The sequence below is a fragment of the Puma concolor genome, chromosome B2 (genome assembly GCF_028749965.1).
Source record: "Puma concolor isolate L17-30 chromosome B2, mPumCon1.1.hap2, whole genome shotgun sequence".
NCBI lineage: Eukaryota > Metazoa > Chordata > Mammalia > Carnivora > Felidae > Puma > Puma concolor.
This window is the reverse complement of record NC_141671.1, coordinates 125,663,478-125,689,563: the sequence shown is the minus strand read 5'-3', so window position 1 is coordinate 125,689,563 and position 26,086 is coordinate 125,663,478. Positions and strand designations below refer to the sequence as shown.

The 26,086-nt window shown below is 40.0% G+C and overlaps 1 protein-coding gene and 1 pseudogene across 1 annotated transcript; both read left to right on the top strand.

The window, feature by feature from the left end:
- Nucleotides 1–893: 893 nt before the first annotated feature.
- IL22RA2 (interleukin 22 receptor subunit alpha 2) lies at nucleotides 894–24,697 on the top strand. Its single transcript, XM_086707965.1, has 5 exons — nucleotides 894–1,212; nucleotides 6,861–6,996; nucleotides 10,066–10,244; nucleotides 22,574–22,743; nucleotides 23,786–24,697. Exons 1-5 carry the CDS (start codon nucleotides 999–1,001, stop codon nucleotides 23,933–23,935), a joined length of 849 nt encoding a protein of 282 aa, XP_086564091.1. The 5' UTR covers nucleotides 894–998; the 3' UTR covers nucleotides 23,936–24,697.
- LOC112862989 (U1 spliceosomal RNA) lies at nucleotides 21,179–21,332 on the top strand (annotated as a pseudogene).
- Nucleotides 24,698–26,086: the final 1,389 nt, after the last annotated feature.

Below are 26,086 nucleotides of genomic sequence, written 5' to 3'. Positions count from 1 at the left end.
CTATCTGAATTGCTGCTACACCCTTGCTGCTGAGAATAATTCCTGGCACGTGATAAGGCAGCAAATCTTTGTTCAATTTATTGAATGAATGAGAACTGCTTAGCAACCCTCCCTAGTAGTCACTCAAGAGGCTGTTCTTCCAAGAACTTAAAAGAGACTAAGAAGATATTTCCTCTTTTGACCTAAAAATCCTAATTTAAAAAAAAAAAAAAAAAAGATGATTTTCTTCGTGTGCTTTCAGTATAATTCCGGTGCCTCTAAAACCATGCGGTTAAAAAGATAGGTGAGAAAAATGAGTGTAATGAATCATAGGCAAAGAACAGATGACCTAGTTCGATCAGATTTCAAAGAAGATATGGAAAAAGACAGAATGCAGCTCAGAACGATTGTTCTCCACACTCAACCTTTTAAGGGTACATTTAGTCTGACAGCTCGAAATCTTTATCAGCTTGCTGGAAATGGAGGGTGGGCATGGAAAAGAAAAAGCATGAGTTGAGTGGGGCCCAAGGCCATCATGGACTGGGAAGACTGACCAGTAGGGCAGGGAGCTCTGTGGAGAGCCAGAGGGTATGGAGGGTGTGAGGTACCAGGGAGGCTAGTCAGAGAGCTTCCAAGAAGGGAGGAAAAGGAAGAATCTCCCAGAGACCCGACCAGCTCAATCCACTGCCAGGAGCCCAGATAGCTACACCTGCCACGTTCAATTCTCGGGAATCACTCTGCCAGTCAAGTCCTGGTGACTGGCAGGCAGCTTCTCTGCCTCCCGAGGCTAGATTCCCTGAAGGCTCAGGACTTGTTTTATTCCCTCACCTTTGAGTGCCTTGCACAATTTCTGCCCCACCCTGCCCTCCATTCCGCCAATCCTCAGTGTTCTGGCTTTTCAAAGCTAACTAAGTCCCAGTCCCAACAAAAACAAGCTGCCACACTGAAGTGACTTAGTGCACCTATCTTTTGGTGGTTTTTTATTCTTTTATAAGAATCTCAAAATAATAAGTAATATAATGTATTTAAAAAATGAAATTGTAGTTCCTTCAAGGAACCGCTTAAACCCACGAGGGGATGTCCGGCATGAGGATTCTACAGTTTCCTCTTCTGTCCAGAGCTGTGCTCTCATTGAGGGCAGCACTGGTTGTCTGACCGGTCGCATTGCAACCATGACGCCTAAACATTGCTTTCTAGGCTTCCTCATCAGTTTCCTCCTGACTGGTGTAGTGGGTAAGTGCTTCATTTCTTTTTAATTGTTCACGGCTTTGTCTTCTGAGTCTGCTCAAGGGACTGTTAGAAACGGCACTGGTGCTTCTCTGGGCTTTGTAAAAATGTCAGCTTTCTTCTGTCGTGAAATGATCAGAACAGACAGGGGGTCAACTTCTGTCTGCAGCCTGACTAACGCCATGCGGCCTTAATAAGTAGCTACCAAAGAGGAGGCATTCAAGAAACTTCACCCAGGACATAGGGACACCCACCTCTCTGTCTCCTTAGCGCTTCCTTTGCCTTCAAGGGACACTGTGGCATGGTGATTATGAGCAGCCCCCTAAGCCAGACTGCCCGAGTCTGGATCCCAGCTCTGTCGTTTACCATCTAGAAAACCTGGGGCAATTGACTTGGCCCCCTTGTGCCTCAACGTCCTCATCTGTAGAAAGGGGATTGTAAGTCACTGGGAGGAATAAATCAGTTAATATATACTGAGTGCTTAGAACAGTGCCTGGCACAGAATAGAGACCATAAGCTACATGTAAGAATTTGCTGTTGGTTTTCACAGAGGACTTTTCAAGAGCAGAGAACATCTTACCCCAAGACACCTCTGATCAAGGCCATTAAACCCCCCCAGTTAACAGGTACCTCTCAGTGTAAATGGTTCAAGTAACTGTTCTAAGACTATACTCAGTGGCTGGTAACATAAAAACAATTCAATCCCTCTTCTTTCAGAAAGGTGTGGATTTGAGTACAGTGCACCTTTGGTCTGCGGCAATAAGCAAGGGCTTGTTTAGCCAAATATGGCAGGAATTCAAGCACTACCAAAATGATTCAGGCTCTACATGTTACCAGGCCTGTAACTTTGGGCAAGATCCACAAAGTCTTTAAGCCTCAGCTTCCCCATCTGTAACATGTATTAAAAATGCCTACCTTATTAGGTGGTTGTGAATACGAAATGAGACATAAAGCTTCCAGCACGGTGCCTGATAAATGTTTGATGTTCATACATGTCCAGTGATCAGTGAATGCCAGCCAGAAGGAGGAGGAGGGAAAGAGGAGGAGAAAGAATATCCTCAGGCTCTCAGTGCAGTGTTTTTTTCTTCCCCCACCATTAACTTCTCTCTCCTGAGGGAGGCTCTGCTTTTGGTTTCTGTGGTGGGTGACAGGCAGGCCCTGTAGCCAGATGCTTGGGTACAAAATCAGCCTCACCGATTTTGTCTGGAAGAGGGAGACCGCAAGAGTACCTCTCTCAGAGAAGAGCTGGGCAGGTTACGTGAGTTAATGCAGGTACAAGCGCTCGGTGCCGGCACTGAGATTTGCTATTATTGTTGGTGGTGGCGGAGGTGGTGGTGTAAAAGTGAGAAAAGAAATCCAGAGACGGAGGACATAAAGTGCATTGAGCCGACACTCCTCGGGGTGGCAGATCAGCCCTAGGCGCAGCCTCTAGGAAATTGTGTGCATCGTGTCCTGAGACTTCTGGAATGCTTACGTGCTATACAGGATTGATCCGGTAGTGATGCCCGTGAGAAAAATCAACGCTGGCCGTAGACTCTTACCATGAACACACCAGCATTTGATGCACTGGAGGAGTTCCAAAAAAGAAAAATAAAAGCAAACAAACCAAATAAAAGTATTTGGTTGGTAAAAACAAATACGTAAGGAAACAGCCTCCTTTATTAGACTGTAACAAATCTTAAATGTTCAGAGCTGAGATCAGGGGCTCAGGGCTCAGAAGTATGTTCTGACATCTCAGTGATTTTTGAGCAAACACTTGAAGGAGGTAAAGAAATGACGCATGCGGGGAGAGCAAGGGCCAGTGCAGGGATCCTCAGGCGGGACCACACAAAGCAGGGGGAAGCAGGAGTCAGGAGGCCACCCTGGAGGGGTGAGGGGTGGAAGATGTACCCAGGGAAAAAAGCAGGATATATTTCCCGACGTCCTCTCCTTCTGCTGGACTTCCTATCCCTGATCAGAAAATTTGCACTTGTTGGGAGGCAAAACTTCAAGTCTGCCCATCTTAGGCTTTGAGCTGGGACTCCTTAATGAAAAGACAGATTAACAAGAGAAAAACAAATTGTTTATTAACGCGTGCAGTGCCCATCACGAGGGAGGAACATAAGCAAAGAGTAACTCAATAGCATTTCAGCTTATCTAGCATCTTTGACGAAGAACAATACCTTTGCAGGGATATGACAGGACACAGGAAAGCAGTTGTAGGCTTCCAAGGGCGGCAGACTGTGGTAAGGGAAATGTATGGGAGGAAATTAATGGAAGAAGGTTTGTTTGCAGACTCCCATGGTGCCGTTCTGGGCTGATAAGTCTGTCTCCAGTAAAAAGAGAATTTGTATCTTGCCTTTAGGCAGACAAGGGAGAGAGTTTTCCTGTGTTTGCTGCTTCTTAATTGCCTTCAGCTCACAGTATTTTTTATGTCAAAGAGGCATATTTTAGTGCCATATTCTAGTTTCCTGCAGACTCTAGAACAAAATTTTGTCAAGATCCCTTGCTTCCATAGGACTGAATGCAGGTGAGATTGGGTCACTCATTCAATCAGTTGTGGAGGAAAGCACAAGCCACGCCAATACACAATTATCCCCTCTCCTGCCACAATTATTGCCGAGACTCTTTTCAGAACACAACAGGGTCTTGGGCAGTCTCCCTTGATAGCACGGACAGGTTCATCTCAGCAATTATGCTTGGGTTCTTGGAGCCAAGATGCAAACTGATAAGTGCAGCCATTTAGGACTGGGGCGGCAAAGGCTCATCTACCTGAAATAAAGCCAGGTCACCTGGTAGAGGTTAGAGGCCGATAAGGCAAGACGCAGAGACTGAGAAAGAACCTGAGAAAGGAGAAACCGAGTTCTGGGCTGAGTTCCTAGAGTCAAAAATGGTCCCAGGCCAGATTTTGTCTCAGTGTAGCCGTAACATAATGGCTCCTAGGAAGGTGGGTGATTCCTTTAAAAAAAACCCTCAAGAAAGTCAGGATAGAAGGAACATACTTAAACATCATAAAAGCCATAGATGAAAAGCCCACAGCTAATATCATCCTCAATGGGGAAAAACTGAGAGCTTTCCCCTTAAGATCAGGAACACGACAGGGATGTCCAGTCTCACCACTGTTGTTTAACATAGTGTTGGAAGTTCTAGCATCAGCAATCAGGCAACAAAAGGAAATAAAAGGCATCAAAATTGACAAAGAAGAAGTCAAACTTTCACTTTTCGCAGACAGCATGATACTCTACATGGAAAACCCGAAAGACTCCACCAAAAGGCTGTTGGAACTGATACATGAATTCAGCAAAGTCACAGGGTACAAAATCCATGTACAGAAATCAATTGCATTTCTATACACCAATAATGAAGCAACAGAAAGAGAAATCAAGAAATCGATCCCATTTACAATTGCCCCAAGAATCATAAAATACCTAGGAATAAGCCTAACCAAAGATGTAAAAGATCTGTATGCTGAAAACTATAGAAAATTTGTGAAGGAAATTGAAGAAGACACAAAGAAATGGAAACACATTCCATGCTCATGGATTGGGAGAATATTGTTAAAATGTCAATACTACCCAAAGCAATCTACATATTCAATGCAATCCCAATCAAAATTGCACCGGCATTCTTCTCAAACCTAGAACAAACAATCCTAAAATTTGTATGGAACCACAAAAGACCCTAAATAGCCAAAGTAAAATTGAAAAAGAAAACCAAAACAGGAGGCATCAGAATCCCAGACTTTAACCTCTACTACAAAGCTGTAATCATCAAGACAGTATGATATTGGCACAAAAACAGACACGTAGACCAATGGAATAGAATAGAGAACCCAGAATTGTACCCACAAATGTATGGACAGTTAATCTTTGACAAAGCAGGAAAGAGTATCTAGTGGGGGAAAAAAAAACAGTCTTTTTAGCAAATGGTGCTGGGAGAACTGGATAGCAACATGCAGAAGAATGAAACTGGGCCACTTTCTTACACCATACACAAAAATAAACTCAAAATGGATGAAAGACTTAAATGTGAAACAGGAAACTATCAAAACCCTAGAGGAGAAAGGAGGCAACAACCTCTTTGACCTCAGCCACAGTAATTTTTTGCTCGACATATCTCGGAAGTCAAGGGAATTAAAGGCAAAAATGAACTATTGGGATCTCATCAAGATAAAAAGTTTCTGCACGGTGAAGGAAACAATCAGCAAAACTAAAAGGCAACCGACAGAATGAGAAAAGGTATTTGCAAATGACGTATCGGATAAAGGGTTAGTATCCAAAATCTATAAAGAACTTACCAAACTCAACACCTGAAAAACAAATAATCCAGTGAAGAAATGGGCAGAAGACATGAATAGACACTTTTCCAAAGAAGACATCCAGATGACCAACAGACACATGAAAAGATGCTCAACGTCACTCCTCATCAGGGAAATACAAATCAAACCACACTGAGATACTACCTCACATGGGTCAGAGTGGCTAAAATTAACAATTCTGGAAACAACAGATGCTGGAGAGGATGTGGAGAAACGGGAACCCCTTGCACTGCTGGTGGGAATGCAAACTGGTGCACCTGCTCTGGAAAACAGTGTGGAGGTTCCTCAAAAAATTGAAAATAGAACTATCTTACAACCCAGCAATAGCACTACTGGGAATTTATCCCAAGGATGCAGGAGTGCTGATTCATAGGGGCACATGTATCCCAATGTTTCTAGCAGCACTTTCAACAATAGCCAAATTATGGAAAGAGCCCAAATATCCATCAACTGATGAATGGATAAAGAAGATGTGGTTTATATATACAATGGAATACTACTTGGCAATGAGAAAGAATGAAATCATGCCATTTGCAGCAGCATGGATGGGACTGAAGAGTATTATGCTAAGTGAAATAAGTCAGTCAGAGAAAGACAGGTACCATATGTTTTCACTCATATGTGGATCTTGAGAAACTTAACAGAAGGGGGAAGGTTTGGTTCCCATGGGAGAAGGGAAGGGGAAAAAATAGTTACAAATGGAGAGAGAGGGAGGCAAACCATAAGAGACTCTTAAATACAGAGAACAAACTGAGGGTGGATGGGAGTGTGGGGGAGAGGGGAAAATGGGTGATGGGCATTGAGGGGGCACTTGTTGGGATGAGCACTAGGTGTTGTATGTAAGTGATGAACCATGGGAATCTACCCCAAAAACCAAGAACACACTTTACACATTGTATGGTAGCCAATTTGACAATAAATTATATTTAAAAAATAAATAAAATAAAATAAAATAAAATAAAATAAAATAAAATAAAATAAAATAATAAGGAAGGTGGGTGAGTGGCCTTGGTGTGGCGCTTTTCATCTTGGTCATTATATTCCTTTGCCATCATGGAAGGACCTGAGGACAATATTTTCTTCGCTGCCATTTACTTCCTCTGGAGCTTGGGAATGGGGTGGGAGGATATCCCTTACGTTTGTGTAGTCAGGAACACAGTTTTTCTGAAACTTTAGTGTGCATAAAAATCGTCGCATTCAAGGTCCAAAATGTCGGCTTCTAGGTTTCACCTCCACCACCTGCACTTACAGCAACTATTTTAGGAGATCCTGATGCCGGTATTACACTGAAAAGTAGTGCTAATAACAATCGTGCCTGTATCCGTGTTCAATGTTTTTCCTTCTCTTTTTATTCCAGAAACCCAGTCAGCCCATGAATCCCTGATGCCTCAGCGAGTACATTTTCAGTCTCGAAATTTCCACAACATTTTGCACTGGCAGCCTGGGAGGGCTTGTACCAGCAACAGCAGTATCTATTTCGTACAGTATAAAATGTAAGTAATTAGCGTTTCCTCCAGCTGATGGAGATGGTCACTAGAATTTCATGTTCGAGAATGCAGTGGAGCGTTAGGATCTTTTTCTCAGTTTCAGAGAGGTTGAGAAGCAGAGGTGGGGACAGGAGTGCCGTGTCTCCTTGGGGACACAAAATGCATGATGATGTGAGTCTGTTGGGGAGATGCTTCATCCCTTGGAGACCCAGCGCCGAGATCTTACAGGCCAAGCCTTTGGCTTCACGACGGAGCCCGGCACATAGAGGCCTCTCAGTACATATTTATCTAGTGAATGTTGGAAGCACATAGTTTAGCTCATAGTAGGCACTCAACTAACTTGATGCTATTGATAATCGGTGAACAAGCTGTGGGACACATGGACATGAGTGTACACAGTATATTTTGTAATTGAAAAGCCATTTTTGAAAATTTAGAAAATTCTTTTCAGAAACGTATGGCTCCTGTAAGCACAAACACAAACCAGAGCGTGCTGCTGCATGCTCTTCTCTGGGCTCTTCAGGATGTTTCTGGTGGATTGTTATCAAAACTCAGATACAATAGGGGCGCCTGGGTGGCTCAGGTCGGTTGGCTTCGGCTCAGGTCATGATCTCACAGTTCGCGAGTTCGAGCCCCTTGTCGGGCTCTGTGCTGACAGCTCGGAGCCTGGAGCCTGCTTGGGATTCTGTGTCTCCCTCTCTCTCTGCTCCTCCCCTGCTCACACTCTCTCTCTCTCTCTCTCTCTCTCTCTCTCTCAAAAATAAATAAAGTTTAAAAAAAATTAAAACAAAAAAAACATCAGATGCAATCAATTCCTTCCCTGGATCCAGGCCTTGGACACACAAGCTCCTGATTTGCAAATGGCGGGTTTTCCCACTCATACACTTCTTGGGGTTTTCCGAGCCTCCTCCTTCTCTTTCACAGTTTAAGATGCTGGATGAGAGATACTGAGACAGGAGATATTGCACTTTCGCTCCCATGAGTTTTTTCTTAGAAATTCAGAACATCAGATGTAGCTGTGGACCAACATCACACTTTTTATTCCATAATTTTTATTCCGTGTCTCTCGAGCATGGGGGTAGGCTTGAGGTCAGATCTTCCCATTAATTAACCTCTTGCTAACCTCATAAGAACTATTTCCAGAAGTTTCTCAGTCTCTAAATACTGCTGCTTTTCTCAACATATTTTGTGTAGCAGCTGTAAAATTTATGCATCTTTCCAATAAAAACTGTTCCATTCTAAAAACAGATTTGTGCATAGTTGGAGATACTCCAGCATATAGAATATAGGGATTTTTTTTATACTTCCCCCTTAGGCGGTATAAATAGGGCCTGTTTATGGTCCAATGTTAAAATTGGATTAGAAGTTGTTTTACCATGAAACTAATGAAGATTAAACTTTAAGATCCCATGGGAGGATTTTATATTTTTAATGTTTTTTTCTTTCTTTTTTTTTTTAATTTTTTTTTCAACGTTTTTTATTTATTTTTGGGACAGAGAGAGACAGAGCATGAACGGGGGAGGGGCAGAGAGAGAGGGAGACACAGAATCGGAAACAGGCTCCAGGCTCTGAGCCATCAGCCCAGAGCCCGACGCGGGGCTCGAACTCACGGACCGCGAGATCGTGACCTGGCTGAAGTCGGACGCTTAACCGACTACGCCACCCAGGCGCCCCATGTTTTTTTTTTTCTTAAAGAATACTCCCAAACTTGTATGAGACTCAGAATGCCTGGATCCATTCCTCTCTATATCATATTTTCAAGAGCACAATGCAGATTTATATTTTTTGAGATCTTTCACTTGGTGAAAGCACATGGTACTATTCCATCCATGTGGGTCTACTGTTAATATACATGCCTTTGGGATAAGACAAGAAATGAGCTGCCACGTTAGAAGAGAAGCCAACCACAACAACTAAATGTAGCTAGCAAAGACAATGTCTCAACAATAAATGACAATTGAAAGACATCAAACTGTATTCAATTTATGTCACTGGTTTTGCTCTAATGGTGTCCTTTGATAAAATGCCACTGTTGCCATTATATAGTTTACAGAGTATAGAGGCCAGAAGTATTCCTCATTATATGGCCAGAAAGCTAGATTTCAAGTCTTTCCACAAACATTTTGGGAAGACTTTCACCCCAGCTTCTAATTTCCACTCTGTTTCCACCATCGTCTTCCTGTGTCTTTTCTGATTTGTGACGGGAAAGGAAGGGAAGCTTTAATCTTCCCTGTTGCTGTTACATCGTCCCATAGTCCTGGGCTGAGTCAACCTGTTTCTTTGACTCAGACCTTTCTATCATGGGCTCCCCTCCTTCACACCTAGTTGCTAATTACAGGATTTCCTCACTATTAACCCCTGCCCCATTTTCAACAAAAATAGTGACCAGATGTGTTGGGTAAGCAACACCTGAGATAAAAAGTGGTAGCGACTTCTCAGAATCAGCCACGTTACTCAACAGCAGGCTGATGAGAAGTGAAGAAAACCACAGGGTTGAAACCTCAGAAGCATTAAGGATGTGGGACGCTAGTACTCAAAAGTGGAAGTTGGTTCATATACTAGAAGAATAACTTCACTAAGTATTAAAAACCCTGAAACCCCTTTGCTATGGATACAGAAGGTGTCTGTGTGGAGTTTTTCTTTCAGCAAGATAACACTTGGATTAATAAGAATAAAATATTTGTAAAAGATACTTGATGAGAGTAGCCATAAGCTTTCACAGGGGTGCTGATGTTGGAGGACAAATCTCAACCCATTTAAAATATTCATAGACTGGGGCGCCTGGGTGGCGCAGTCGGTTGAGCGTCCGACTTCAGCCAGGTCGCGGTCCGTGAGTTCGAGCCCCGCGTCAGGCTCTGGGCTGATGGCTCAGAGCCTGGAGCCTGTTTCCGATTCTGTGTCTCCCTCTCTCTCTCCGCCCCTCCCCCGTTCATGCTCTGTCTCTCTCTGTCCCAAAAATAAATAAACGTTGAAAAAAAAAATTAAAAAAAAAATATTCATAGACTGAAAAAAATGGATGACTCCTTCAATGGGAAGAAAAAAAAACCCTCAGATTTTTGTCTTTTCCTTCTATAGGTATGGACAGAGACAATGGAAAAATAAAGAGGACTGTTGGGGTATTCTCGAATCCTTTTGTGACCTTACCAATGAAACATCAGATATACAGGAACCTTACTATGGAAGGGTGAGGACCATCTCGGCTGGGATCCGCTCAGGCTGGACCATGACGCAGCGCTTCACTCCCTGGTGGGAAAGTGAGTTCCATGGAGTTCCTTTACATTTGCTCTTCCTGACCCCAAGGAGCCCCATAGAGCAGGCCCTGTGCTTTGCTGAGGTCTACACCATCATCTCTTTTGATCTAATTCTCAGAACAACCCCCAAAGATGGCTTTTACTATCTTTATTTTATAGCCCACAAAACCAAGGCACAGAGGCTCCAGTAGGTGGCCAGGTCTCATGGCCTGTACAACCCAAGTCAGGATTCACATTCTATGGCATCTGACTGCAGAGCTCATAGTCTAGCCTGCTACCCAATTGTTACCTGCTAGGACAAAAAAGTAGTTTTAGACACTAAGAAAGAAGTCTAGTCCTTTTCTGAGCATGGGGAATAAGTTCTTGAAAATACTCTTCAGAAAGATTCTCTGTTGACAAAATTAAGACTTTTAGTCATCTCCCCAAAGGGAAGACCAAAAGCTTGTTCTTGTATCCATTCCTCAATGACATATACTCTTTTTCTCAGTCATAGTCCTAGAATAATATAACCTAAAATATAAGTTATAAGAAACCATGACCAACCGACCTTATATAAAATAGTGAACAAAAGGGAAAGAGTAAAAGGAAAGCGCTTAATTTACATGTACAAAAACATGCATAACAAAACAAGAAAGAAAATATGGATATCTACAACAGTCCTTAAAACTGCGACTAGTCATGTAGCTGTAGTTAATATTTATAACTTTTCTCATTATTAACTCAACATTTGCTTTCTTTCCAGGTAGCACCTCAGCTCTTCACTCTTGAGGAGTTTAAGTCTTTTTAATCTTTACCATATTAGTTGAACATAATTTTACATTAATTTTTATCACGGAAAGTAGGAGTTCTAAGAGGCATCCCAGGGGACACTCAGCAGACTTCTACCTGACCCTGTTGTGTATATAGCAGCTCTGCTTCCCCTGGAGAGTCAGAACCAATTGCCCTAGACAACACAGGATCTCATTTTCTCCGTGTTGCTTAAATGGCATAAAGAGCTCCAAAGAGTCAGGAGGCGGTCTCAATTTCCAATTTTTTGAAACCATTTTTGTTCTAATCAAGTGTATTGGAAACAAGCCATTTCATGAGTTGCTCATCATGTTTCACAGCAAGAATTGCCCCTCCCATTTCCACTTCTTATATCCTAGACTGGTGAGTGCTGTCTACGGAAGAAATAGCACCATATATTGGTCACAAGATTAGAGCATATACCAGTTCACATTCAACTTCACAAGGTGCTCTCAAACTGAGTTTTCAATTAGCCACTTTACCTTCCCATAAAACCAGGGGTTTCTAAGTGATGGGATATATCAGAAGGTCAAATACTCCTGTGGGTATGAGAGTGACTTCGCCTCTTCCACATTGACTTAGTTCTTCCGTCATAAACAACGTCTCGTCAGGTACTATGCTCATGAATAAGGCATCCATTACATTCATGGTGGGTGGTCAGGGGGGCTGCTGATTAAAGCGTTGATGCAGAGAAGACAAATCTATAATCAGAAAAGTGTCTATTCCCCTGTCTCTTTTCCCCTCCCTGTTGGAAGGGATAAAATATATATATATATATATATATATATATATATATATCTACTATATAAAGTGAACTATACTAGGGGTTCAGCACTGGTCCTCTTCTATTCAGTGGTGTCAATCCAGCTTTGAAAAGGGAAGTCCATGTTGTTAAATCTATATAAAGTCTCCGTTCCTTTCACACAACCATTTTGCTCATGAGCCTATGGAGCAAGTATGAGACACTGGGGAAATGAGTTTTCACTGCCTCCACCTGGAGTTTTTAAAACAACTTTGTTGAGATATAATTGGCACCCCTTACCTTCCCTATATCATGTGTACAATTCAGCGGTTTTTAGTGTATTCACAGACATTACAACCATCACCTATAGTCCATTTTAGAACATTTTCATCACCTCAGAAAGAAACGCCCCACTCTTCGGCTATCACCATCCTATTCTCTCATTTCTCCAGTCCCTTAGCTCAAGGCAATGACTAATCTACTTTCTATATCTATAGAGTTCTCAGTTCTGGACAATTCACGTGAGTGGAATCATATAATATGTGGTCTTTCATGGTAGGCCACTTTCACCTAGCATAATGTTTTTAAAGTTCATTCATGTTGTAACGTGTATCAGCACTTCACTTCTTTTTGTGGCTGAATAATGTTCTAGTATATGAATATGCCACAGTTTGCTCAGCTGATAGACATCTGAATTGTTTTTCCATTTTGGCTATGATAGTGTTTCTATGAACACTCGTGTCAAGTTTGTGTGTAAACAAATGATTTTATTTCTTGTAGGTGTATACGTAGGAGTAGAATCCCTAGACCTCATAGTGACTTTAGGTTTAATCCTTTGAGGAACTGCCAGACTGTTTTCCAAAGCAGCTGCACCATTTTACATTCCCATCAGCGGTGTATGAGGGTTATGATTTCTTCACGTCCTTAGCAACACTTACCTAACCTTTTGATTATAGCTGTCCTAGTGGGTATGAAGTGGTATCTCGTGTGGTTTTGATTTGCATTGCCCTGATGATTAATGGTGTTGAGTATCTCTTCGTGTACATATTGGCTGTTTGCAAACGTCTCTTGGAGAATTAGCTATTTAGCTCCTTTGCTCATTATTAAATTAGATTGTCTTTTTATTATTGAGTTGTAAGAGCTCTTAATATATTATGGATACCAGTCCTTAGTCAGATATATGATTTTCAAATATTTTCTCCCATTCTATGGTTTGTCTTTCCACTTTCTTGGTGGAGTGATTTGAAACACAAATTTTTTTAAATTTTTATGAGGTCAATCTATTTTTTCCCTGTTGCTTGTGCTTTTGGTTCAATATCTACGAATCTCTTGCCAAAGCTAAGGCTGTGGAGGTTTATCTGAAGTTTTTAAAAGAGTTTTATAGATTTGGCTCTTACATTTTGATCTTTTTCCATCGAGTTCATTTTTATATATGGTGTGAGGTAAAGGTCCACCTTCCTTCTTTTATAAATGGCTATCCAGTTGTTCTAGTGTCATTTGTTGAAAAGACTATTCTTTTCCCTCCAAATGGTCTTGGTGCTCTTGGTGAAAAAAAGTTAATCATAGACCTGTGGGTTTATTTTTAAGTTCTCACTTTGATTCCAATGATCTATACACCTATCCTTGTGCCAGTACCACACTGCCTTAATTACTATTGCTTGGGAACAGACTTTGCAATTGAAAAGTGTGAGCCCTCCTACTTTGTTCTTCTTTTTTTCAAGATTATTTTGGCTATTCTGGGTCCCTTGCAAATTCATATCCACCTAGATTTTTGAACGCTTCCTTTTGGTAGGTGTATTTTGCTTTGCATTCATATGGACACAGAAATATTTGCTTCAGGGTCCCTCCACATACCTCTTACCCAGACCTCCTGCCACCAACTGAGTGTATATAATGTTGTAGCAGTCCACTTCTGGCCAGTGTCATCATGTCATGCAGAACCTTCTGGGAAACAGGCTTCTTTTTTTTCTTCTTAACTAGTCATAGGGGACTCCTCAAGATGCCATAACTATAAAGGAGGAAGAAGTGATAAGACAGTATGTGTAGTTGTGCTGAGAGGATAAACCACCTACTTTTGTGAATTAATTTGATGTTAAGACCTGCTAGAGGCTAGACTCCTATAATCTGTTTCCACTTACTGTTGGCATGTTTTTGTGCATTTTATGAGTTTCTGTATCAGAGGACATCCAGTTTGTGATAGGAAACTCAGACCACATGGCTCCTTGATATCCCTTGATTCAAGCATTCATTTTCTATCAGGGTTCAGGAACAAGGAAATCTGGAGCTTTTTTCAAAAGAAACATAGTTGTTTCCTAAAGTGGGTATGACTTTGTTCCAAAACATCCAGGGACTTAGAATTGCCACAGTCTCTAAATAGCATCCTGATCTGTCACAGATACTTTGAAGATTATTGGATTTTCTGGATCATAAAAGACAAGTGGTAGAGTAGCTTGTTTGCAACATGAACTAGTTGAGAAGTCTGTCATTTAGTCTGGGTCCTTCTCAAAGCTGAAAATCTTATGGGTTACTTTGCAAATGGATAGCACATCTAAATACGGTATGTGTTTCCTACAAAATGCATAGAGGCCCAACAAACCCAGTGAACCTTTCTTAGCAGTAGGGGATGCAAAGTGAAATAGCTTGTCTTTCACTTGAGAGGAAATGTCTCAACAAACCCCAGAGGAAATATAGCTCCAACGTGTTTCTTACTCCAACATGTTTCTATAACATGTTTCTTACTCAAGCATCTATAGTGCCTAGAACTCTAGGCATACCAAGTCCAATCAGTGTCATGATATCCCGTGGTAAAAATATCAAAGACTCTGTAGACTGTATGTGATAAAGATCCAGATGACAATGAAAGCCAAGTGAAAAGAAATTGTTCTGATGCTTTCTAATTATTGGACGAAAGGAGGAAAAAATTCCCCCAAACAATAGCTCTATTGATTGGCTCCAGAACAGAGACACTGTAACTGAATAGCAATTACACCATGGTCGTCACCTGAGTACATGTACAATTATCTCTTTAATTATTTAAGATCCATGGTTTGGGGAGAGGAGGGTACAATTCAAATAAATGACTTAAGTGGGAGAAGTGACACATTTCACTACCCCGGCATTTCTCAAGGTGTTTTTGATGGACAAATTTTGTTCAAAAGAGAAATTCCATTGGCTTCCACTTGGCCTTTCATCCCATCATAACTCCCATGCCACAGATCAGGGAACCAGAATGGAAATGAATTCTGTCAGTTGTGGTGTATATCTTATTAAATTTACTTTCATTGCCTGACCACTATAAGAATGCACTATAAGAGGTATTCTGAGTCCCCAGAAATTATCATCAACTGAGAACCAGGGTCCCATTACTGGCCAGAGTCTATACTTACCTTTCTCCAATTCACAATTACCCTCTGGGAAAGGATGAAAGATTTATCATAAAACTGGTAGCATCATTGCTTCCAAATCTCACCCTAATGACCTTAACTAGTGTAATGTCCAATTAAATCCAAACTAATTAGATCATGTCCAGAATGCTAGATGGAATTGAATTTAGAAAAAGACATCTTTAGTTTTGCAAATCTTCAACCAGTAAGAGAATAGAATGGCAATTGAGTAAACTACCCATGGCCTCCAGTACAGTATTTCTTGGAATAACTTGAGAGTGAAGCCCAATTCACTTCAGCAATTCTCTGGTGGAGGAAAGGAGACTGCACAACTAGGCTGATACACAGCACTGAGGGGAATTTGCAGAGTAGTTTAATTACTATATTCAAACCTACAGATGGGGTCAACTTCAAATTTATTTCTCAAACAAAGCTTTCTTGAGTGTGATCCGTTAGGCTAGTTGGTAAGATTAGCCAAAGATGTTGGCTGAGATGAGCTGAAGTTTTGACTCAATTCTACCTAAATTGAGATAGTGTTGCATTAAGAAGGTTTTGTGTTCTTTCTGTATGACTGCCCCAGGAAGGAACAAACCTCTAAAAAACAACAAAAACCTTCTTCCAAGACCACTTAAGAAGAAGAGTAAGAAAGCAGTGCATCACATAGTCAAAACTGGAGCTACTCTTGTTGAAGAGACAGCAAGAGCCCTGCTCACTTGCCTGTTTCCTTACCTCCAGCTTTGTTTGCCTCTCCTGCCACAGGTCCTGAGGCTTTCTGAAAAAAATGTTTTGAAAAGCATGTTGTTAGGGATAATAGAACAGCATGTTCCTAGAGTCTATGATACAGGCCTAATGAATCAACTGGATGCACTGACTTAATGTGAGATCCATTTCTGAACAACAGGGTGTTGCTTTAGGTTAAGGAGTTCTGACTCCTGGTATCTATCTAGGGACAACGCAACATTAAAAAAAAAAAAAAAAAAAAAACTTAAGTTAAAGCAGCATTTGAGGCTCAATATGATTTTAGTCTTATTTAAGCCATATTTTCTTGAATTGAAAATAGTTGTGGAGTTTTGGAATAGATCTGAGTTTCTAATGGAATGACTTAAAAATCATTCAGTAATGGCTGAATGACTTTATGCCTTCAGCAAGTATTTATAAAGCAATTCCTACGTTCTGGGCATTGTACTAGGTCCTGGGGAGAAAATAGCAAGCACAGAAGACACAAAGAAGTTTCTTTCTTCATAGAGATTCCTGTTCAACAGGGAAGACAGACTTTAATAAAATAATAATACAAATAAACATAAAATGATACCAATGACAGGTGGCACAAAACAGACCCACAGTGCTATGAGAGCCTAGTCAAGGAGGGATATGATCAGGGATGTCAGGAAAAGCATGTCTGGGGAAATGACACTTGAGATGGTATCTAAAGATGAATAGAAGTTAACTAGATAAGAAAAGGTGGACAAGTCCAGGCAAAGGGAATAGCATTGGCAAAGGCCCTCTAGCAGGAGGAAGCCTGACAGGTACAAGAGACTGAAAGACAGCTGCATGGTGATGAGGGGCAGGCAGAGGGGCTGTGAAATAAGATGGGACTGGAGAGATAGACCAGGAATGAGAATTTTCTCATTAAGAAGTTATAGCATCCTCCAGAAAGATATAAAGTGATTTTAATCAGGGGATGATGTGATCAGATTTGTGTATTGGAAAGATCAATTTGGCTGTATTTGGGAAGTACAGATCAGAAAACAAAGAGACTGGATACAGGGAAGTGAGTTAGTGAGTTCCTGTACTGGCCTGTAAGAGACAGGATTTGGCTTAAATTAGAATAATGGAAAGGACTATAGAAAATTTATCATTGAAGGGACATTTGGTAGGAAAAATTGGCAGGGCCTGGAGATGGGTTGCATAAAGAAGTAAGGAAGAAGGTAAATGTCAAAGATGACTTCCAAGCTTCTGGCTTGCATAACCGGATGAATCACTGAGATATTTTTGGATGCCACTCGATGGGAAAAGACCAGTTTGATGGGATGCAGAATAATGGAGAGCATAAGTCAATTTCGAATATGTTGAGTTTAACATGCTTTTCAGATATCTAAGGGAAATAGCTATACAGATCCAGGACTCTATTAGACACAAACTTGTGAGTCATTTGCATGTAGTACAATGGGCATTGATAGGATTGTCTAGGCAGAAAGTATTGAGGAGAGTTGAATAAGTCCAAGTATTTAAAGGATGCCTGAGTACAAAGTAGGAGGAAACCAGTGAGTCCATTATATTTGTGAATGCTCCGGGAGGCTAATGCTTCAAGGAGAGAGCAGTCGAATGAATTGGTCTTGGGAGATGAAGTAATCTTAAATTGTCCATTGTAACAAAATCACAATTCAGTGCATGGGTCAAGAATGGTCACTCAGTTACAAAGCTAAGCATCATGGACCACACAGTAGGAGCTCCTGTGATATCTGCAGCTGGGCTCACTGGAATTCTAGGCCAACACTGGAAATATATACTTCACCTGTATTTAAGGTTAAATATCACATTAAACAATAAAAATTTAAGATAATGAATGCATACATTCAAAGGACAGGCTCTGCATGCATATAATTAAAAGAAAATTCTTCAATAATAACAGCTTGGGCCAGAAGGGGCAAGGATTATCAGTTTATGTATAAATACATTAGTGAGAAAGAAAATACACAGTAGTATTTAACCTTGCCATTATTCATCTTTAACTAATGTCTACCAATTGAAGTAAGTCTAAACTCTGAGTCACATTTTAAAAAGAGGACTGGATTTTTTTTTTTTTTTTTTTTTGGTTTTTGTTTTCTTGGTGTTAGATATGTGACAAGAATGTTAGAAATATGTTTTTTATCCAGGAGAACATTAAACATACATTAAACTAGCCTACAAAAAGCAGTAACTCTTCTCACCTTGCAAGAGACAGACAAGGGGTCTACGGTAACTTGATCACTCAAATTTGGAGCAAGGAAATCACAAACAGGATTAAATATCAACCACTTCACAAAATTAAAGTGTAAAAAAGGGGGAAATCCTTCACCTTCAAAACAATTAGGCAAAATTTCCGACAATTGAAAAGTGAATTAACAACTTTTGGTTTCAGAGTAAATGGGATGGGGTGGGGGTTTGTGATGGTAGAAACTGTCCTCTTCTAAAATGCTTAGAAAGTCTGGATAAAACATAACCTTTTTTTTAACTCTACAGAAGAACATAAAAGAAAATAAAGGAAATCTCCTGGGCCTCCAAAGCAAAGTAACTGGAACCAGAGGGAAAACCAGAGGGGAAACAAAGGGAAGCCTTGCTGTCCTTGAGGGCATTTTCCCAGACTTGGGAACTAGACCCTAAGTGGTAACAGCCCCCACCCCTGGGGCAGGAGACAAGGCTGTAGGTCTACACAAGGTGGGGAGTTACAACTAGTACCCTCATAAAATCTTAGACCCTCGAAGAGCTCCTATAAATAAAAGAACAGACTAGGGAGAGCCCTTCTGAGAAAGAGAGGAAACAAAGGAGGTTGTGTGTTTTTGTCTCCACTCTGTCAGCAGTCAGGTGTTTCCTAAATTCATAAAGGCTTGAGATTCAAATATATCGAACTTTTGAGTTTCAGAAAACACCATCTTGAGATTGTACCAGGTTGATGGTGCCACAGGGATACCCTGCAGACACAAAACCAAATACAGTGTTGAGAAGCAACACAACCCACATATACGATCATTTGATTTATGTTCATAGTTTAGTTCAGTGGCATCACTATGGTCTAAACGAGATTAGATCAGTTGGAAAAATAATAAGTCTTGTTCCCCTATGTCATCCATTTACAAAACCGAGTCTGGCTGGACGAAAACAATAAAACTTAGCAACTACAGCTTGTGAGCCAAATTGCCTGCTTCTAATTTTGTAAATAAAGTTTTTTTGTAACACAGTCACACCCATTCATTTACATTTTGCCTGTGACTGTTTTTGCACTGCAAGCCATGGCGAAGTTGAGCAGTTACCACAGACATATGCGGCCTGAAAGCCTGAAGTATTTATTATCTGGCCCTTTACAGAGAATATTTGCTGCCTCCTATTCTGTAACACAACATGGGAGAATATTTTCATGGCTTTGGCATAGCCAGATCCCCAAAAAGTGCTACTGATGAAGGAAATAACTGATAAATTGAACTACACGAAAATTAAGAACTTCTGTTTATCAAAACGTACCATTAAAATAATGAAAACACAAATCCCAGAGAGAAGATATTCACAGTGCTATATTTGACAACGAACCGTGCTCAGAATGTACAAAGAACTCTTACGAATTAATTAGAAGAAGACGAGGAAACCAATTTAAAAAAATGGGCAAAAGACTGGAACAGCTGTTCGCAGAAGAGGACATCCAAATGGCCAATAAACACGTGAAACTCCATTAGTCGTCAGGGAAATGCAACTTAAAAACACAATGAACACAACGAAACACACTTCCCAGAATAGCCCAAATTAATTTTTTAAAAAATAATAATGCCAAATGTTAGAATGTGAACAATGGGAACTTTCATATGCCACTAAAGGGAATATAAATTGGTGGGTCTCCTGAAGCATGCAAATATCTATAAAAACTAAACCTACATAAAACAACCTAAGCCTGTCAATAGATAAATTGTGATATACATATAATTAAATACTACATAGAGGCCCCTGGGTGGCTCAGTCAGTTGACTGTCCGACTTCAGCTCAGGTCATGATCTCGCAGTTCGTGAGTTTGAGCCCCACACCAGGCTTGCTGCTGTCAGCACAGAGCCTGCTTCGGATCCTCTGTCTTCCTCTCTCTCTGCCCCTCCTCTGCTCATGCTCTGTCACTCAGAAATGAATCAACATTAAAAAAAAAATACTACATAGCAATCAAAAGAATGAACTCTTGATACATGCAACAATATTGATTAGTATATATATGCTACATAATATATACGTTAGTTTGGTAGGGCTGTCACGGAATACCATAGATTCCCTGGGTGACACAACAAAAATTTGTTTTCCCACAGTTCTTCAGCCAGAAGTCCAACACCAAAGTATCAGCAGGTTTGGTTTCTTCTAAGGCCTCTCTTCCTTGGCTTGGCTTTCTCTCTTTCTTTCTCTCTTTCTTTCTCTGTGTCCTCACATGGTCATCCTCTGTGCCCACGCATGTCCGTGTCTTCCTATAAGGACACCAGTCATATTGGAGTAAAGCCCACCAATACCACCCATGAAGTCAATATGGCTTCATTTTACTTTAATTAACCGCTTCCAAGTCCCTGTCTCCAAACAGGGTCATATTCCGAGGTACAGGGGGCTTAGGACTTCATCCTATGAATTTGCAGGGGACACAATTCAGCCCATAATTTAAGTATCTGTGTCTGTATCTACCTATATCTATATCCATACCTATTACTATATCTATATATCTATATAACTATATATCTATATACCTATATCTATCTATATCTATATCTCTCTATAGACCTAGATCTAGATATATATATAGAGAGAGAAAAAGAAACCAGTCACAAAGAAGTGTATATTGCATGGTTTCAAAAACTGATATATGCGGTCATAGAAATCAGTACAATTGTAGTTGTCTTCTGGGGTTAAGTAATTGGAGAAAACATGAAGGAGGTTTCTAGGGTGCTAGTAATGTTTCTTAATCTGGATGATGGCTATTCAGGAGTGTTTATTTGTAAAGATTTGTTGAGCCATATGATTTACTTATTTGTCAGTATCTATCTTATAGGCTAATGAAAGTTTATTTAAAATTTAAAAATTCAGGGATGTCTGGGTGGCTTAGTTGGTTGAGTGTCCGACTTTGGCTCAGGTCATGATCTCATGGTTTGTGGGTTCAAGCCCCACATCGGGCTCTGTGCTGACAGCTCAGAGCCTGGAGCCTGCTTCGGATTCTGTGTGTGTGTGTCTCTCTCTCTGCCCCTCCCCTGCTGTGCTCTCTCTCTCTCTCTCTCAAAATAAATAAATAGACATTAATTTTTTTAATTTTAAAATTCATACTTACATGGCAGAGGAGATACCATGATCACATGGTTCTCTCAAGGCAGAGGTCATCCAAAGCACTCAGGTCTTTCTGACACCTGCAATTTCCTCAAGCAGGGGAACTCAGCTGCACAATTTCTGTTCGTGGGGAATTTCACACTGTCCCCCGATTTAAAAAGAAAATTAAGTTAAATTAGATCAAAAAATCCAAACCAAAGCAGCAAAAAAAGAATCAACTTTAAACATGTGCTCAACAACAAAAACACAAGGGAGTAGATCAATATAAGCAAGTTTGGAAGAAATAGTCATCTACCTTACTAGCACTTCAAGTACTTATAATAGTGGAAGCATATAGCAAAATAAATAAGTTTAAAGATATAACAGAGAAAATAAAAGCATAATCAAAGGCAAAATATTATTTTTTAGGACCAGATAGATTGAAAAAGACCCAGAGCTCATCAAAATGAAAAAAAAAATCATTGAAATGAAAAAAAAATAATTTGGAGACTTAAAGACCAGTTCAGACATGGCTGAATAGTAAATTGGTGGATTGGAAGACAGGTCTGAAAAAGCCATTCAGAATACTCTGCTGAGGAAAACAGATGGAAAAACCAAAGTTAAGATATATAGAGAATCAAGTAAGAAATTCTAACAGGTGTTGAACTGAAATTCCAGAAGAAAAGCATATATAGCTCTTTATGCACTTGTCTGTCTAGCTGTCTAGCTGTCTAGCTATCATCATTCTTATCTATCAAGAATGGTTGATTTTCAAGAATTATAAAAGATATGAATTTACAAACTGAAAATATGTAACGAATACCAAAAAGGAAGACAACAACAAATCCATCATAGAATTAATTCTTCCTAGAATTGCCGTTAGTTAATCTGAAGAAAATTAAAGTGTTAATTTATCCAATTTTCTTTCCTAGTTCATAATGATCTGGTTAATCATATCAAAATGCAAGGACCGAAAATTCTCTCTCTGGATCCTTGCCATGCTCTTCCATAGTACGTAACATAACCCTGTTGAATTAATTTTATAACAACAAGTCTTCAAATGGTTTTAACGCTGCTTTGAAATTTCACATCTTTAAGAACCTACAAAATATTTGAAATCTCCACCCAAATAACTTTTTACACCTCATTTTACAAAACAATCACTATGAGTTGGGGAAATGATTGATAAATGTCCTCTCAAAGCTGAATCAGGAGGTACCAGTCTTTGCAAATAAAAAATTATCTTTAAAGAGAATTCTCAGACATGCATATTTTAGGTGTCAGAGTATCTCTTCATAATGATTTTTACCAGATCTCTGAACTTAGTAGTGACTTGTTATTATGTATAATGTGTCCATGTGAAATATTACGTTATTTTAATGATTTGTCAAATTTTCCCATTCTTTCTCCAGCGAAAATTGATCCTCCAGTCATGAATATAACTCAAGTTAATGGATCTTTGTTGGTGATTCTTCATGCTCCAGGTTTACCATATAGAGACCAAAAAGGAAAAAATGTATCAATAGAAAATTACTATGAGCTAGTATATCGAGTCTTTATAATTAACAATTCAATAGGAAAGGTAAGTTCAGGTGAATAGGTAAGTTTGGTATTTTTCTTTTATTCATTTAAGTAACATTTTAGCTCTAAAGTATGTCCATTCTTTTGCCACTCAGTTCCTTTTACTTTTCTTTACCTTTTTTTTTTCAATTCCTTTTCACTTCCACCCTCATTGATAAGCAATTTGTGACTGGCATCACCATCAGATGTTTGTGTGTGTGTGTGTGTGTGTGTGTGTGTGTGTGTGTGTGTGTGTTTGTGCCTTTGCTCAGCTGGTCTCCACTTCATCCTGCCTAGTTAATCTGAAGAAATTAAAGTGACTATCTAAAGATTGGTGCATATCTAAAGATTGGTGTTAACAATATTTAATTCCATTTGATGACCACAAATACTAATTTTTATGGATTTTATACACTCTTTTTAAGTAGCTTTTGGATCACAGCATTATATATTTAGGCCAATTTTGTTATAGTATTTTAATCCACCATATGTGCCTTTATCTTGTTTCATAGTTAATTGAATGTTCCTTTTTGGTGTCCATCTAAGACAAGGTTCCTATTGTTGTAAGGAACAGAAACTCACTCAAACTGGTTCAAATAGAAAAGGGGAGAGGGAAGGGAGGAGCTTAATAAAACTCCCAATAAACAAGTGATCTTAGGGACAGGAAGAAACAGGAAATAAAGTGCTGCCGGGCTTTGAAGGGACAGGGAAGGACGGATAGAGAAGAGAGTCTTAAAGGATCCTGATCCGTGTCTCTGGCCACATGTTGCATGTCTACAGTGGTCTCCAAGTCTCCTCCATTTTCCTCACTGCACAGCATAAATTCTTGGAAAAGGGATTCTGGCCATTGAGTCAACCAGTCAACAGCCCTTATGTCGCATGTACACAGCCATGACCTGTCCCTTTATCAGGCTCTGAACTAGGACTCTGGAGAAAGAGGATGTGTCTGGGAAGAAACCCTATAATCCAACCACTACCGAGACCGTGGACAACTTCTTAATAATAGAGCAAATCAGTGACTAACTGAAAGCCATTTGTCATCTTACTTTTCCCTTTATGTACAGGAACAAAAGGTATATGAAGGAGCTCACAGAGTTGTTGAAATTGGAGTTCTGGCACCTCACACTGCTTACTGTGTAGTGGCTGAAATGTACCAGCCCATGCTAGACAAAAGAAGTCGGAGAAGTGAAGAGAAATGTGTGGAACTTCCTTGAAGGGTTCTGGAGTGCTCCACAATATGGAAATCAAAACTCTCTGAGAGCGGGATGGCTCATGTTTGAAGGATCTCACTGAAAGTTGTGCTTATATTTTCTTGAGGCGGTGTTCACCATTAATTACACCTTGGGGAACTCTTTGTTTACCCATTCTTTCTTCCTTTACATTTTACTGGTAAACTAATTTAAGCAACATGGCTCAAAACATTAGAATTTAAAGAGGAGGCAAAGAATAAAGTCCTCTCTGAATGCGGAACTTTGTCTCTGAATGTAACATCCCAACCACAGCCTGCATTGTTCTAAGACAGCTGAATAAACATTTAAGAGACAAGGTAATAGTAGACATTTAACAAAAGAGAGTTGGATTAATTTTTTTTAAGAGAGTGCTACAGATAAAAGCAATCTTGAAGCAATTCTTTTTCACTCACTATTGAGACAGTTCACTTGACATAGATATGCCAATTTTTACATAAATGGAACTTTTACATGAATGAATATTTTCCATGGATTTCCTATTTTATATGAATGTACTTTTTCATACATTCATTTTCTGTTACAAAATATTTCCACTTAATGAGCCAATATTTTCTTTCAACTTCTATTCTATGTAAATACAAATAGCATTTGAAAAAAAGACTTCTCATGATCTCTGGATTAGTATCTAGATTAATATTGACAATAACATCTAAATACCAAAGGAATCCTATGCAATACAATTTCCCTCATTTAATACATACTCACATTAAAGGTTTCTTTTCTGTGTTTGTTTTGTTTTGTTTCTTAATATTACCCTAAAATTATTCATCCTTATTCTCAAAATCAAGTAAATACCTTTCAGCAACAAAGTGAAAAGAAATTTTGACTCCAATTTATACCACACTTACCACTCAACCCTCCTGGCAAAGGGTCCTTGCTGGTGGCACCATTGCCTTCTCTCTGCACAAGGATGTTATGAATGACAGTTTGAGTGGGGGGGGTATGGAGGGTGGTTGGGGACCAGGTAGAGAAGTTGGCTTGAAGCTGAAAGCATACAGTGGGTGGTAGGTTTATTTGGAAGAGGGACTGGTGTGAGTGGAGATTATAGGGCCAAAGAAAACCCAACAGTGACCTTCCAGAAGCTCCACTGCCCCCTGAGCAAAGGTCTGGCCTAATGCTCAGGTTAGGCAACAAAAAGCTGCCTTCTCCACTTTGGGCTCAGTCTTGTATGTGTGTTTAAGGTTGTCCTTCTTGTGAAGAGATACATATCATAGAATATTTGTACAGTTCCTCATGAAAACTGCTCCTAAACGTGATAACAATACAGTAATTGGTTCGGGTTATACACAATTGCACACAATAATAGGTGGATTAAAAATTACCAGAATTGCATGGAGGGAGAGAATAAGAGACAGAATAGGAGCTAGAGAATTAGTTTCATTGCTCTCCCATATGGTCAGAAAAAAATGAATTTGAGCACAGATCTAGAGACAATCTCAGCCCAATACCAAGAACTAACCATAAAACTGGATGAAGGGATGGTCATTTCTCCAGGCACATCCCTCAGCAGGTCCAGGCTTCAGTCTGTACAAGTCCACATTTGCAGTCCACACTGTATCTTTAGCCCTCACACTTGGCCACAAGGCAGTCATGGTTATCATGAAATAGATGGTCACTCACCTTATAGGCGAACATCTGAGAGGTTGTGATTTGATAAGGTCAATAGACCACATCTATCTACTCCATAGCTTAAGCGCTTTTTATCAGACCCTCTAGAACTTCCTCTGGGATTTGGTACATACAGATATCCCTTTAGTTTCCTAGTTAAAATACCTTTTTTTAAATGTCAGTTTTGCTCTGTTGAACTTCAGGACTTTTTTTTTCTGTAATGTCAGTCGGTATATAGAAGGGCAAGTATTGGTCTTTAGGACAAGAGAGCAGTGGGGGCCAGAAGATCTAATGGGACAGCTGGGCAGCTGGTGAGTAGCCATCTGCTCTCAGAGACAAGTAGAGCAGCACCAATATAGCACCTATTTGTCATGCATGGTTGGAAAGTATGTATCCACTGGAAAGATCTAAGTCTATACGGGTATTGGCAAACTTTCACTAGTTGGAAAATACCATCTCCAAGTTGCTTCTAAGGCTAGTCTCAATAATTTGTATGGTATCTTGATT